This window comes from Uranotaenia lowii, chromosome 1 (assembly GCF_029784155.1).
Source record: "Uranotaenia lowii strain MFRU-FL chromosome 1, ASM2978415v1, whole genome shotgun sequence".
In the NCBI taxonomy this organism is placed as follows: Eukaryota; Metazoa; Arthropoda; class Insecta; order Diptera; family Culicidae; genus Uranotaenia; species Uranotaenia lowii.
This window is the reverse complement of record NC_073691.1, coordinates 191,320,635-191,336,407: the sequence shown is the minus strand read 5'-3', so window position 1 is coordinate 191,336,407 and position 15,773 is coordinate 191,320,635. Positions and strand designations below refer to the sequence as shown.

The following is a 15,773-nucleotide window of genomic DNA, read 5'->3' as shown; positions in this document are numbered from 1 at the left end:
ACGTTGCGTTGTAGGTCGCGTTGCTAGTTGCTTCAGCATGACATCAGCCTAACTGAATGTTTTTAAGTAGGATGCCTATCTTTCAAGTGCTTGATTGGGATCGACATCTTAATGATGTCTATAACAATAAATTTTTGAAACATCTGACAACTGAAGTCAGATGTAATTTATCTGAAATAATTGCTCCACGCTCCACGCACTTTCTTCTAAATTGTTGCAATATCTAAAGGGATAAATTTTACAATCTTTCGAGTTTCGCGATCAAATTGGTAATTTCATAGAATATTCATACAACTTCAGGGACCTAAAGCAAACCGTGGAAGCTGGAATATTTTGCAATCTTCGTATTCGTGTCTATTTTTCAATTGCATTTTTTTTAACTATACCCTCCCCCTGATAATCATGACGACTCAAAACAAAGTATTTGAGTACATTCGATGTTAAAAATTCTAATTCATTTTACAACTCAATAAATATATCATTTTATGTACTGATACAAAAAAATGTTAATTATGATCCATCAGCCCAAACTCGTCCAAATCATACCTATTCATGAAATCTTTTTTTTCTACAGGGAAATTTTAAAGCTATTTTTCCTTCAAAAATTAAAAGCTAGTAAGAATGCACAACATTTGTTTTGCTCACCTCCTCAAATGCAGCTTATTTACTGGATACTGGATGTTTTCAGCAAAAGTTCAATTGAACCTTGATGACGATAGGAAACATTTTCAATCCACAACACACGCGAACCCGAACAGGAACGAACAAACTGGATTACGGATAAGCTAAATAGGGCAAATTTTGCGAACGAATCCTTGAACACGCACTTGAACTCCTTTCTTCTGTTTTCTTTCGTTTTTTTTAAAGGCTCGAATCTGAAGCACTTTTATCTTTTCCTCTCTAGGTTACTGGGTTGGAAACATTAATTCGCTAGTAACATTGCTTACACATTTTTTTCTTCTAGGTTAGAAAGCGCCCGATGGGTATGCAACCAATCGACCCCACTTTCGCTCCACCTCTCCTTCAGGCAGGATATTTATTGCTACACAGAGCGAGCACACAGCAGAAGAGTGCTGGAATGGAACCAAACAGAGACAATCGGTCGTCCTCGTTGTCTACTCACTCACCGTGGTATGGTGACATCCTTCCCATCATCATCAGGCAGGAATGAAAACTCGAAGTTAGGTGATGGTGGTGGTAGTGGGGGTAGTTTTTGCATTCCACCCCTTGGAAAAACTACCCTTTGAGAATTGGCACTTATCAGGCACGGGTCACATTTTCCTGGCGCTAAAAGGCCTCTTGTCGCGACCGAATCGACCGAACTCGAACGATACCGGATGTCACGGATCGGGGAGCACAATTTCCGAATACTTTTGGCACCAATCGACGCCCTAATCAGGCGCTAGCAATGATTTTTCCTCTGCGAGCTCGTTTTTCCGTGTGTGACAAACTTATCCAATTTTCTTCAAATACTTTTGCTACTGCACTCTCTCTCGATTTTCCCTCCCCGTTTTACGATTGTGTTGGTTGGTGGTGAGCGAGTGTGTAGGGAAAATCTGGAAAAAGAAAAATACGGATTTGACAGGAGACAGTGAGAAAACTGTCCGTCATGGATTTCCCAGACTTAGGGATGGACGAACAAATCAGTTCGTACATCTACTAGGGATATATTTGTTTATGTAATGTTTCGATCAATTTTATTCATGATTGGTGAACAAAGGTCGGATCACGACGACCTGACTTTCTAAGAACTTTTTCATAACAAGCTTTCCTATCAGAAAAGCTTTTCAAAAATCAGTCTTTGAAGCATTAAACTTCGTAGAAAATATTGAGAAAAAGCGCAAAATGATAGAAATTTTAATGCTGTATGAACTTCACTACATATCGTAAAAGCGATACACAACGAAATCATACATACATTCCAGTTGCACAGATTAAACACTGAAGTCAACGTCTGTTTATTGTTCTATATGAAAAATAACCAAAGTATGATAAATTTTCAAAGATACTTATTTTAAGTTGTTAATCAGTCAAAAAATGTATTCTTATTAGTTTTTTTTTAAAATTGAAGGTAATTTTCACTTAATTAAAAAGAATATCTAATTTTGGTTTTAAATTTAGATTCTTTACAAGATACACTAGTTACTGGAACAATGGAAACAACTGAATCGCTAATAAAACAGAATTGAGAAATGTGAGTCGTTCTAGTGACATTCTCATAGGGGTTTTTCTTTTTAAGTTCTATTCCTATTTATAAAATAGAAGTTTTTGGAAGCATGCTTTTAAGTAAGCGTGCTATTTGATTGAAAACTAATCCTATTTGATTGAAAACTAATCCACTTGTACGGGGATACATATCCGCATCGCAATTAACGACTCTAATCTCATTACTGTTTGCCTGGTAAAAGAAATCTGACAAAAAAAGTCCAAATCATGAAAGATGTTCCCACAGCACGGCAACTTTCTAATCTATGTGAGTGAAGCTAGATAATAATGCACACATTTACGCTAATTTTTGGTACATTTCTAATCCAATTTTCTTTTTTTCTTGGATTTTCATCCTGTCGGACAGTTCCATCACTAAATTTCTTAAGGTTTCTTTATAATCGGATAAATAATTTTATCATAGAGTTGTGAATTATTAAAGTTATCCAGAATACGATAACTTGTCAAAAATAAAGGTTTTAATAATGAACCTTAAAACATATCCGAAAAGACGAGTTTCAAGGCATTTCAAAGCAACTCAACGATGAGCGATGACTTAGCCTAGTGATAGCTGCTGTTCCTGAGGTTCCTGAACGCATGAATCCGCCATACATAGCGAAGCGCATTGCCAAACTTATACGCAAATTTCAATTTGTAGAAACAATAATAATACAGAGGGCGAATGGCCAAGTTGGTTAAAATCCTCTATAAATAAAAAATATAGAATAGAGTAGAATAAGAATACGATAAATATTAATATGATTTAAAACGTTTTTTTTTTAAATTTTATAGCCTTATTTTGTTATGCGCGATGGAAGATCTGTGAAAAGATGGGTGAAATTAAAGCTGCATCCCACTCGCACTCATATAGAAAACCATCACCCAAATTCGCCTGCGATTCTATCCAGAGAACACTTCAATGCAGTAAAATGTGATTTATAATTCCCTTTTGTTCTATATTCTTTAATAGATAGGAATAGCAAGTGATTTGAGCAGCGATCTTATTGTTGATTAATAACACACGAGTTTAAACTAATTACTATAACTATAAGCTCGTCAACGAAAATCTTTTTGCACAGCTCTTTTTATCAGGTCAAGGTAATTAATATTGGAAATTAATATTAGGAAAACGGGTAATCTATTTCAATAAGTAATAACATTAAAATTAAATTTTATTAAATTAAATTTTCCGTTTAATAGAAGTACATCAAATTTTGATTTTAAAATATCCCAACGACGAGCTATATGTCCACCGATATCCCTAACACCGAAACACTACAAATGTTCATCAAGTCGTTCGTTTTGAAGCGTTTGCTGCAGGGCTGCGTTGAACCATTCCAACGGTCGCGCAAAAATGCAAATTGCGTTTGTTTTTGTTTCATTCAAACAAAAAACGTTTGCGCGCAGACAGAACACCGAACGCCGGCATGTGTGGATTGAATTTCGGAAAATTGAAGGGGTTTTCTCAATAATTTTTGTATTCTAGTTGATGAAAATTGTTACCGTTAACTTCTGATTGCGGATTGTCTGGTAAGTAAAACATAGTTAAAACTGGTAGCCCGTTTGGTAACATTAGAAATTGTTTTCACAGGAATATGGCAGCAGCAATGGAGCCCGTCTCCTCCCGGGATCTCGAATGTCGCAAAATTTGTGTAGAGCGGTTTATCTATGCCATCCTGTACAGCGTCGCTGCCCAGTATCTGCTGTTAACGGTGTTCCTGCTGCTAGTCAACTTTAGTTTACTTCATCCGGTCGTTTGGATTTTGGGCTCCTTCCGGTTGCTCCTCTCGCTCTCGACCTGGCTCTGGATAATGCCACTCGTTAGTGCCGTCATTGTGCATGGCATTTTTCTAGCTAAGGCATATCTTTCGGCCAGCAGCTACTGTCCGACGAGATTCCAGCTACTGTATCGGTATTATAGTCTTCTCATTAAAATCACGCATTTTTTGTTCACGTTTTCGTATTTTTTCAGCACCCTTATTCAAAAGTCGGTCTTGCTGCTGATTAACTGTGTGATTGGCTTCCTGACCGGATGGTTATACACAAGGTTCCTACGGGACGATTATCGGTTGCTTTTCCTGAACACTGACAAAGGATTATCGGTACTGAATGAAAAATTCCTGTTCCTTTTGTTGGGCGGGACATTCGCAGGAGTTTACTTTTTCGTGAAAAATAACCGCACAGTGGACGATAAAGCATCCTTTGTTAGCTTTCCGGTCATTCAACAACCACGTTACCAGCAGATAAGAGCCAACCTATACAGCATCGTGTACCACTCGATGTTCAAATCCTTCGTTCCAACGTTGATTTACGTGAGTTTCTTCTACACCTTCTGTTGCCTCTATTTCCGGTACAAGCTTGCTGCACTCTTCCAAGGAACTGTGCTAGCCGAGGAATCTTTCCTGGGAGCGTTTTACACAACCGTGTCTGATGTCCGATTGGTCGTATACTGCTGGATCTTGTCCTCGCAAGTTCTGAGCAATATGAATCTCATGCAGGTCTTGTTCCACATTTTTCTGACCGAATATCGGACGTTCCCAGTTGAAAAATCTACTATAAGCAATGATGCTGAGGTCTCGCTGGTGGAAGCCTTGGCTTGCGATAAAATTCCCATCGTACAGCAGCTGGCAGCTTTGGATCTTTTCACTATTGCCGACAGTTGCGACGTATCTCGACGAATTCGACTCTACGCATTATCCATTCCCGGAGGTCACCCGTACAATTGGCGAATCGTTTCTGGCGAATGTATTCGATTGATCCGTGAGTTCACCAATGAACTATCTAAATCAATGGAAGGTGCCACTCCCAAGGTGCATCCTGAAGTGTCAAAACTCCGTCCCACCGCTTCGATGGATGCCGAAAAAATACTCATGAAACAATACAACGAAAGCTTCGGAATTCGAAGTTTATCTACAACTGTACCGCCTAACAACGCCATTCCTCCAAGTCAACCGGATGTTATCTGTAAAACCATAGATCGAAAGTTGGATTCATTGCGCCAAACACTTCGCAATATACCTGGAATTTTCTATCTATTCGGAGAACCTAAAGCTGCCAAAACTTGCTACCTTCTGTCGAGTCAATCGCAGCAAATGATCTGGATATCTCAAGCGCTAGGATCTCTGGCAGCTCATTCGATTCGCGAAGACCAATTCGGGGTGGTTCAGAACGATCTGCCACTGATCATACGAACGTTGTTGCAGCTGAAACAGGTCGTCGACAAGGTCGGTTCCATCCAGCTGGATATGAAGAAAGTGGATCGACGCTACGTGGCCCTGAAGGCAGCGACCAAGAGAAGCCTTTACCGGATTGCTCATGCCTTTGCCGACTACCTGAATGATATTGTGCTGGATCCGAACGACGTTAAAGCTCTGCAAGGGTTTGTGAGCTACAGGGAAATCTGAGAATGGCCGACTAGTGTAAGGTATGCTTGATTTTTTTTTCTATTTTTCTTTCTTTCCTTTATGTTTTTAGTTAACTTCTTATGACTTAGCGAATAAAATTAAAATTTGAATATAAAATATGCTCAGAGTTACGTAGTAATCCGAAACAGTGCCATTGCCATCATTCCGAGTATTAAAAAGCTTAGACTTAAGAGCTTTTTTTTTAATTTTATTTCAATGTTCCAATCGGGAGTGTCATCTTGAAGAAGGTTGGGCAATTGATTATGTTCTAAATACATTGATAATTATTATTTCATGAGGTATGCTAAGCTGTTGATTCCGCACGCAACAAGCTGTGACATGAGGCAGAATTTAATGTTATGCAAAAGCCCTATGGGTATACTTTTATGCAATAGACATTTGCAATTTTCAATATATTTTTCTTATCGATATAATATGTAATTTGAACTGCTTATTAAACCTGTATTTATAACTTATTCGAATTTATACAAAAGAACAACAATTACATCTTTTCGCTTACTAAACTTAAAGCTTAAATAAATCTTAACAGCTCTGTGAGTCATGTGGCGTTATATTATCATAGATAAAAGGAATAAATGTGCCCATTAGTGAAGTAGTGAAAAAGCGATCGCTGTAATGTTTAATACTCAGCCAGCCACTAGATGTGCAAGCACCTGAGATTCTTTTCCGGTACGCGTGAAGTGTACTCGAAGGACACGTGTCGCCGTACTTCTTCGTGCGAATCGCGCCGGATGCGACGAGGATTGGATCCCAGCAAGCTGAACATCGACAGGCCGGCTTCGGCTACAAAGCGTCGCACCAGTCCTTCCAGCTCAAACAGATGCTCGTCGGCGGCTCCTGGCAGTTCTTCGCGCATAAAAATTGCCAACCGGATGAGATACTCCACGTTGTGTCCGCTCGGGCCACGACATTCGGAAATCTGGCGAGCCGTTTGGACCAAAGGTTCCTCTCCGATCCAAAGGTCATTTTTCGGAGTGGCAATGTACACCAGTGCTGGGAAGGCTTCTCCGCTGAAGCCGGAATTTTCACTGGCCACGCGCGGAAAAAATCGAATGTAATCCGTTGCGTATCCCCCGAGGGTACATTCACGCTGCTTCAGGTAATCCAGCGCTAGCTGACCGACCACCTTAAACGCACAGCCCCAGGTGATGCCCTGATGGATCGAAAGGAACGATAGAACTAATTAGTAATGGCGTAAACGCGATTCCGTTTGTTTCTGACTCACATCTCGGTCTTCGATCAATGTTGCTACACGTCCAGGCTGAAAAAAAAATATAAAAGAAAAAAACACAAAATAATTTTTTTGTGATGCTGCAGGTTTGCATATTTCGCTTGATCAATAGTATTTTTCCATAGCTGGTGTAAAATGCTGTGTTTTGCATGTTAAATTGTAATCGAAATTTGTTCTTCGAAATAACGTCAATTTTTTTTTTCAATTTTATTTCTATTAGAAAAATTGACGGACGATCATTGAAAAGTAGTCCAAAAGTCCAAAAATACAAACAGGTTGACCCAATTTGGACCTTATGAAAATGTTAATTTCAATTTCAACAACGTGTGTCGAATTCTACAACATTAAAAGAATAGACCTTTTTGTGAAATGGAGAGAAGGTCACGCTAGACGTTATTTAATATGTTTCCAGTTCAGCCCTACGCTGGAATATGAGACGAATGCTTTCACAAATTGACCACAAGCTTGGTACCTAGCAAGCAGTTATGCTGTGCTCCAACCCGAATGCGGTTCAAGCGAGAAATTAAAACGTTGGCAAAGCCACAAAAACGTGTCGTTGTTTCGATCGATGGTTGATGTCTTATTCTCACTCACTCACCTTCTCAGCCGTTCCTCGGTGGGTCGTATTACCCTGCCAGAAACGCCGCACGTACCCACGTATGTAGCCGGTGATGCACTTTTCGTACTCAAAACCCGGATACCAGCAGAGGCTACCGTAACCAAAGATCCAAACCGATGCGTCGTCCCGAGTGTTTTCTTCGCCGTCGGCTGCTGCAGCAGCAGCTTCAGGGTTTCCGTTGCGATCCAGCCAGGCTGCCATATTGTGGTGCTGCTAGTCTAATCTCGGGTCTACGACTAGAGTGCTTGCGAAAGCGGCCGAGAATCGGGCTAGACTGCACGGTTACTTAATTTTGTAATGTGATGCTTTTTTAGGGGTTCTGTCCCGGGTTAGTTTTTTTTTCACTAACCGATCACGAATAGGACGATTTAACCGGATTTAAAAATCGAGACAACACAATTGCTAATACATCTTTTAAAAGGATACTAATGCGCGTCGAGGATCGTGTTTAACATGCCGGCTCTTGGGGCACTCGTAAAAAATAAATTTGCCAGTTTACAGTTAATTTGCTTGGATTTTTTTGTTGCTTTTAATTTTGCGCGACAACAAACGGACGTCCGAATGCGGTCTTGAAATGCACGATCAACAAGTTTTTACACGACACAGACATGTGATGCTGTTTTGATTTTCCTCCGCACTTGTTGCCTTTTCTTCACCAGAGGTAGAAAAACGTTTTTTTTTTGTTTCTACTGGTCACCAATCGTGGTAGGCGTGTGATGTGAGCGATACAGATTGGCACGTCGGAGGCTAACTAGTTAGATTCAAAGGATCATCACAGTACAACACGCGCATCTTCATTGTCCTTTTTGTTTCGCACCATTCGATCACCACAGACAGCGTATAACCTACCAGGCGCGCCTACTACGTCTCGAGAACTTCAAAACAAAACTACACTATACCCTAGAGCACTAGTGTGGTGCACTTGTGCTTCCTTCTTTGAGATTAGATTGTTTTCATTTTGGTTTTTTTATTAATCCAACGGTGAGATCACTAAAAGATGGCCAAGATTGGTGGCACCCGTTCTTCGCGCGGTGGTGCTAAACGACGGAACGGAAACAGATGGCGCCACTTCTGATGGCGATGCTGTTGCAGATCATGCAGCGGGTGGACGTGTTGAACTTGCTGCTGTTGGTGTCTATCCGGAAGTATTCTGTTCTTCACGACTCGCAGCTGTGGGCGCAGTTGTTGCCGTTGTTGACTGATGTGGTTGGTATTTCCGATACTTCTGCGACTGCTGGTGCTGCTGCTGCTGCTATCACTAACTGCTACTGATGGCCCCTTCATATTCTGCAAAGGAAATCGAAAAATTCAATCAACGAAACCTGTATTATACACGTTGAATACGACACACTCTTCTATAGCAGTTCCATTTTCATGTGTGAGTAGCCGGACAGACCCAGCCCACACTTGGAATGCTGCTCGTCTGTGTGCGTGCGCACACCGACTGAGTCTGCGTCCGTAATCTCGTCAGTATCGAGAGAAACAAAAAAAAAAACAAGCAATAAACAATCTCGCCCATTGGCGCATTCATTTGGAGATGATTGGGGGTGTTAGTTAGAAAATATCCACCATTTAAATTTTTGTTCGAAAAATTTTCAAGGATTTGAAATTAGAATTCAGAATTCATACAAACAAAACTCTGAATGTACTTTTTGTATCTTGAATCCCAATTTAAAATTACGGGTTCAGATTTATGACGTTAACAAAAGGTTAATAATAGGTACCTGATTCAATATTAGGGCTCAGGGATGAAAAAAGATTTGGTCAGTAACATGGAAATAATGTACGCATATTTTCACATTACGATTAAATGCCTATCTTTTTTCTTATTTTCTTAGATCGTTAAACATTTGAGAACAATTTTCTGCATATTGGTATGTTTAGAAGTTATTCGTTTGAGCACCACTAACTTGTTTTATACATATTAGTTACGATTAGGTTCAATGAAGGATTTATCATAAAAGTGTTTCCGAATCTACTAGGTAATAAGCGGAACGAGTTAGGGTTAATTAGAATGGCATCATATGTGGGAAATCACTGGCCTAAGTTGGTAGAACCTTCAGAGTGGGCTGAAAACATTCAAATAAACCTCACATCAGTGACCATCGAATGCCAGTGCCGCTACCATTAGTTACTGAATTGAAGAACCTAATGCTTGTAATGCTTGGCTATAACTGTTGGCTAAGGTGATTAACATTTTGTAAATTTTTTTAAAAATAATTTCGTTTTTTTTTTCAGAATAATTCAGTTGTTGATTTGATTATCTAACAATTTACTTTGTTTTCAATTAAAAACTACTCACTGCATCGTTCATCAATAACTCCCACTTTCCTGCACCTATGACCGGAGGCCATGATCTCGGCTTGGACTTTGTTAGAAAGAAACGCGCAAAGTAAGTAGGGAAAAAATCATGCAACCATAACGTGATCATAATAATCACACCAATTTCCATCCATCATGCCCGCCACCTCTCGGAACTTCGTGCGCGCACACACTCGCCTCGCCACGGACGCAGGACCGGACACAAATCGGCGCGATGAAGACACCACTGACTGTTTGGTGCCGTGTGCACGTCGCTGTCGATGGACTTGTGTTTTGCGAAATGCGCGCCCCGCTTGACCATCCATACAGACAGGAGGGACGACGGACACGAGAATCCTTTGTCAGCGCGGTAACAAGAGTATAAGAAGGATGGGGAATCGACTTACGAACTATACAAGGAAAAAAAAACTCACAACAAACAAATATCGAAACCGAAAATGGGTCACGTCTCAGAGAAATAGAAAATATTTTCCGACCGAGGAACGGTTGCCGTTGAAAATTTTGCGCATTAGTTTAAACCGTACAACTTTGTATAAATGAGGATGGGTGGAAAACCTGCTTCAACGCTCTTGCTAATCAGCAATCGTATGAACGAAACGTGCCTTTGTGGGTGTTTATTTTTTTCTGCTTCTGCTAACAAAAGGACAGGTTCATTAATTTTAATGTGAATACATTTCGTCTGACAAACATATGTAGCGAATTTAGGTGGGTAAAGACGAATATTCCCTAGCTGTAGGGGACTAGTTCAGCCAGCAGACACACCCCCTTGCGGTAGAGACGATTAACATATCCGATTTTTGTTATCTTCGCGATTCATTAGGCGGGATCCCGCGGGAGGAGATAATGCCAATTTCATTTCGATCGAAACCGAAATGGTAAAGTTGAAAGATACACCTTTTGATTGTTAATGATACTCAACTGTTGATTCAAACTCCATTATATCACGTTTTTTTTTTTTGGATAAAAAAGTTATCTACAAGCAATGACCTACTTTTAAAGCCATAATGCTGGTCAAGGGCCAACAGTAAAACCAAAAGATAATATTTCAGTTAAGTAAATAGATCAATTATAAGGATTTTTCAAGAGCCAAGTATACACAATTTATGACAAACAGGTACTAATGGATAGTCTAATGATTAACCAATCTACGATACGGGGTGTTTTTTTTTATAGAATAATTAGGAGGCCATCTAATTTCTACCATAGAAACGCGCTGTCGGAAGTGTGAGATAAGAGTTAATGACTCCTTCGAGTGTGAAGTTCTGATAAGCTGATTGATGTGGAAAGACCACCTAATTTGTTTACCTTTTATTAGGGAAAAATAAATACATATACAATGTACATTTAATTTTTTTCACACATTTTATGCCTTCGTCGTACGTTAACGATTTCAAATATTAGGATTTAAAATTAGGAGATTAATTTCTATTGTCGAGTAATCTACGGTGCCGTTCATAAGAGTTGAAATCGATAAAGAAATTATATGTTTGTTACCCTATTTTTACGTATAAGTACCTAAGTCACTGTCCATAAAAAGCCCTCAGCAAAGTTTGAATGTTCGGTTTTCTGAAAACTGGTTTTATTCTGGAGGACACAGTTTTTCCTAAATGACAAATTTAATTTGTGTCTAAATAAAATTGATAGTTAAATTAAAATTATTTATCATAAACTGATAAGATTCGTACATTGCATTCTTGTTCTCTAATAACAGCAAAACCAAAAACGCAATTTGTGCTTCCCTCTTTCAAAGACCTTCTTTCAAGGACATTTCTTTTTGGCAAAGGGTTGTGAAACCGGTCATATTTTGAGGGGAAATTTTTTTTTCTTTAGTTTTACTTACGCCAAGTCGATCCGCCCGATGGGAAACTGCTGCCAAATTATCGCCTGCTGGTGCCCTCGGTCGTTTTAGAAACAACCACTACAACCGCAACAAATACCGCCAGCCATTGTGTGATAGTTTCGCGAATGTCTTCTTAGCAATGTCAAATAAGGAAAAACGAGATCAGTCTTTTCGTGATTTGTGCGGCAGTCCTTTTCAGAGGAATTTAATCAGGTTTGAGGGAAGCTGCAGAGGGCAAAGAACTGTCGATTGCAGTTTTGGTTTTCTCGGAATTTGATTCTGTTTTTTGTTCACTATGAGTTTTCTGAGTCTTTTTGCAATTTGTGTGCGCAGAAGTAGCAATGGTTTTTCAATAGCTGCCGACGTGGAAAAACGACAATGCTGATGAACTCCTGTTTTCTCCCACAACAACCCAAACACTCCCAACCACAAAGGCAGATGATGAAAAACTGACTGACACTAGCTCAGCTGCGAATCGAAACGGGAAAATCGATGCAACAACAACAACCGATATGAATGGGTTACTCTTCTGGCTGGCACCCCACAAGTCGCGAAAGCCGAACAGCACTAAAAATACGCAATAAACCGTTAGTTCGATAACGTAGTAGCAAAATGCACTTGTTGGACCAGTCTCTGATTAAACTCGGGCTAAATGATTTAGCTGTCTGGCCGTTACTTGTATTCAAAACATCATCCGTGATTTGTTTATTTTTGCCATGTGCTTGCTCACGTTTCTCATATACCCGAACGAAATTGAGAGGGAGAATTCTCTTGTGTGTTAAACTGACAGCATAGCGTTTGGAAATTCTTCATCGCAATCAGTTCATTTGTTGAAATAAGTAAGAAATGTTGCATCAGCCTGCAGTATTTTAATTTTAAAATTTAACTCTCAGACCTGATAACTACACAAATAACTCCACATTATTCTTGATACAAGTTTAAAGTTTATCTAGAATATGTAAATAATCTATAAATCAAAACTCGAAATATAAACTCTATAACAAAATTCTTCATCATTACAATTTGCAATAAAAAGAATTCAGAACCACTTGCAATCAGAAAACTTATTAACAAAACTCAAACCTCAAATTTGCCTAATTCACACCATAAATCTTTAATCAGATTTGAACTGTTTGTTTTTTACTGTTTATATTTGTATATTCAAGGTTTTGGATTCAAAATTTTAGAAATCATAGAATTTAAATATAAATTAGAATTGATAATAAAAATATGGAAATGCCAGTAATCAAGAGAGTAAGAAAATTAAACGAGAAGGAATGATAAAAAAATATGTTGAGAGTTGAGAACCATGATATGGAGTCAAATTTAAATTTGAATCAGTTTTCCTATCACGATAATTCGAAATCATATTTTTTAAATCTTGAATATTTTTTTTTTAAAATTAGGAACAGAAATACATAATACATACACAATTTTTGAATTTCATGAGCTACGTTGTTATTATTTTTTTTTAAAAAGAAGTTAGTAAAAATTTACCACCCTAATGTAAACAACAAGTTTGACGTTTCGCAAAGTTTGCAACCGTGTCCGGAATTTATGTGCAAGCATTGAAATATTCTGCAAAATATAGCGTAAGTTATTCGAAAAAATTAACAACCTTAATGAAATCATTTCATAGGTGAATCCGTTTTTCCCAGCATGGGTCTGCTAGAGTTCCAAGCGGTTGTGCTGGCTGCTGGTAAGGGAAGTCGTTTCCCGGAGCTGCTCGAGGGACGACCTAAGTGTCTGCTGCCAATCGGAACGTACCCCCTGATATGGTACCCGCTCAGGATGCTCCAGCGACACGGATTCCAGGTAAGTAAATGAATCTGTTTTATACTATGGAAATCGTTGTTACTTTGTTTTAATTTTCAGGATGCAATCGTGATTGTGCTGGAACACGAAAAAAGTGAAATACAGCAACGGATTGAAAAAACGCAACTCAAAATGAAGCTGGAGTTTTTCACGATTACTGGAGATTCAGACATCGGAACTGCAGATTCCCTCCGCATGGTGGCAGATAGAATAAAATCAGACGTGGTGGTAGTTTCTAGCGATACCATCGTTGAGCTAAGTCTTTATCCGCTGTTGAAACAGTTCCGAGAACAGAGAGCTTCCTTCGTTAGTCTGTTGGTCCAGAATGGTGGGCTGCAGAAGGTCACCGTACCGGGACCCAAGATGAAGCACAAACTGGAGAGGGATCTATTCGGAATCAACTCTCAAAACAATCGCTTGCTGTTTATGGGTTCGGAAAGCGACTTTGAGGAGAATTTTACAATATCGGGACACTTGTTAAGACTTAACGAAGAAATGGACATCAGAAGCGGTCTGTTGGACACGCACATTTATGTAATAAGTAAATGGGTTTTTGATTACCTTGAAGCAAGTACGGATATCTCCACCCTAAAAGGTGAACTGCTACCATTGATTGTGAAAAAGCAAATGTCTTCCAGTTCCAAGGTACAAGCGAGCACGGAAAAACCAACATCCGAGCATAACGTAAACTTTGAGGCCCGAAACATTCATCACTATGTTCCAAATACCGAAATGGATCGAAAGATAACTTCGTCTTCGATCTTCAATCAAGGTAGTGACCTATTGGCAAACAATCGAATACGGTGCTATGTAGTTATCGCCCCGGAAAACAGTTTTGGCACACGTGTTAATACGATGGCTTCGTACTGGCGCGCAAATCAACAAGTGATGAAATTTTTCCCCAGTGTTACTGATCTTCCGGTTACAGCCTTGAATGGAACCAATTCAGATATTAAATCAAATCAGCTGATGGAATCTGCTATCGGAGAACAGGCCAAAATTTGCGAGAAAACTTCAATCTCCGGATCAATAATCGGATCTCATTGCACTGTCAATCCCAAGTCACGCCTGATTAACTGCACCCTAATGGATCATGTGAGTATCGGTGAAAATGTGATCCTCGAAAACTGCATCGTTGGTGAAAAAACAATCGTGGAGAGCGGAGTAACGCTGAAGAACTGCCTTATCGGATCCAACTATACCGTGACCACCGGATCGAAGAAAGAAAATCAGCACCTCTCCAATGCTGAAAGATTTATGGAAATTTAAGAACAGTTGACAACTTTTTCAATCACGGAAATGCTTGGAAATAAAGAATCGAAGAATAATAAAAGCAGTGTTGTTGGATGAAATCTGTTTCGTTTCGTTGTTTTTTCTCTGTTTCTATGGCCCTGTTTCAATTACTCCTCTTGAGCAAAAGATCATTAAATATTCTTCACTTTTCTCCATCATAATTATGATTATTTGAATAGAAGGCAGCACAACAGCGACTAATTTGGAATTGCACACCCTAATGCGTTCATTTATGCTGTTTATTTTGTTATTCAGACGATTGAAAGAGAAATGAGAATAAAAGATATCTGAGAGAGTTCATTGTGAATTGAGAGAGAATATTTCTCACTAAGTGACAGCAAAACTGCCAGCAAGACTAATTCAACTATGTGTTTTTGATCACGTGTTGTTTGTTGAAACCGATAGAATCTGTTGGAGTAGGCCGATCTCAAGTGAAACTAATCACAGCAATCGAGATACTCCAATGTCATTAGCTTTAAGTTTTTTCAATCATTCGCAAATATAACTTCAAACTTCCAAGACGTGTTTTTCTTGAACTCTGCTGAACCCCATACTTCAAGAGGTTATGGGCCCAGTCAGGAAGATTTGAAGAACCGAAGATGTTTTCTGCAGTTGGAAGTTCTGGTGGCGGTGATGGTCCGAGCGCTTCAATCTCAAGTCTACCCGGAATCCAAAGGCTAACAGGGCGCGACAACTGGTCCAGTTGGAAGTTTGCCGTGCGTACATACCTGGAATTGGAGGAGCTGTGGGATGTGGTGAAGCCGACCGTTACTGCTACCGGTGCGAGGCCAACGATTGATCCTAGAAAAGATCGCAAGGCGAAGGCGAAGATAATCCTGCTTTTGGATCCGATTAATTATGTGCACGTTCAGGAAGCCGAAACTGCACATGAGGTCTGGTCGAATCTGGAGAGAGCGTTTGAAGATTCCGGCACGGAACGCAAGGTTGGTTTGCTGAGAAACTTGATTAACACGAAGCTTGAGAACTGTGGTTCGATGGCCGAGTACGTTAATCGAATCATGT

General features: G+C 39.5%; 4 protein-coding genes across 5 annotated transcripts in view; 2 read left to right on the top strand and 2 right to left on the bottom strand.

The window, feature by feature from the left end:
- Positions 1-1,451, bottom strand: part of LOC129741529 (unconventional myosin-Ia-like) — a 49,906-nt gene extending 48,455 nt beyond the window's left edge. Inside the window, exon 1 of the mRNA XM_055733273.1 lies at positions 646-1,451. The gene's annotated coding sequence lies outside the window, so the exon portion shown is untranslated. The remainder of the gene's footprint in view (positions 1-645) is intronic.
- Positions 1,452-3,596: 2,145 nt separating this feature from the next.
- On the top strand, positions 3,597-5,726 carry LOC129739483 (nucleoporin Ndc1-like). The gene is made up of 3 exons (XM_055730956.1): positions 3,597-3,735; positions 3,797-4,117; positions 4,178-5,726. Exons 2-3 carry the CDS (start codon positions 3,801-3,803, stop codon positions 5,607-5,609), a joined length of 1,749 nt encoding a protein of 582 aa, XP_055586931.1. The 5' UTR covers positions 3,597-3,735; positions 3,797-3,800; the 3' UTR covers positions 5,610-5,726.
- Positions 5,727-5,881: 155 nt separating this feature from the next.
- LOC129741508 (glutathione-specific gamma-glutamylcyclotransferase 1-like) lies at positions 5,882-12,194 on the bottom strand. The gene is made up of 4 exons (XM_055733253.1): positions 11,643-12,194; positions 7,460-8,767; positions 6,856-6,891; positions 5,882-6,783 (listed from the first exon to the last, which is right to left on the bottom strand). The coding sequence occupies exons 2-4, from the start codon at positions 7,679-7,681 to the stop codon at positions 6,268-6,270; spliced, it is 774 nt and encodes a 257-aa protein (XP_055589228.1). The 5' UTR covers positions 7,682-8,767; positions 11,643-12,194; the 3' UTR covers positions 5,882-6,267.
- Positions 12,195-13,141: 947 nt separating this feature from the next.
- LOC129741494 (translation initiation factor eIF-2B subunit gamma-like) lies at positions 13,142-14,809 on the top strand. Of its 2 annotated transcripts, XM_055733237.1 has the most exons (3): positions 13,142-13,234; positions 13,301-13,457; positions 13,518-14,809. In XM_055733237.1, the coding sequence occupies exons 2-3, from the start codon at positions 13,302-13,304 to the stop codon at positions 14,724-14,726; spliced, it is 1,365 nt and encodes a 454-aa protein (XP_055589212.1). In that variant the 5' UTR covers positions 13,142-13,234; position 13,301; the 3' UTR covers positions 14,727-14,809. The 2 variants fall into 2 exon arrangements, with proteins under 2 accessions (XP_055589212.1, XP_055589219.1); XM_055733244.1 differs by lacking the exon at positions 13,142-13,234 and having other exon boundaries at positions 13,284-13,457.
- The last annotated feature ends 964 nt before the right edge of the window (positions 14,810-15,773 follow it).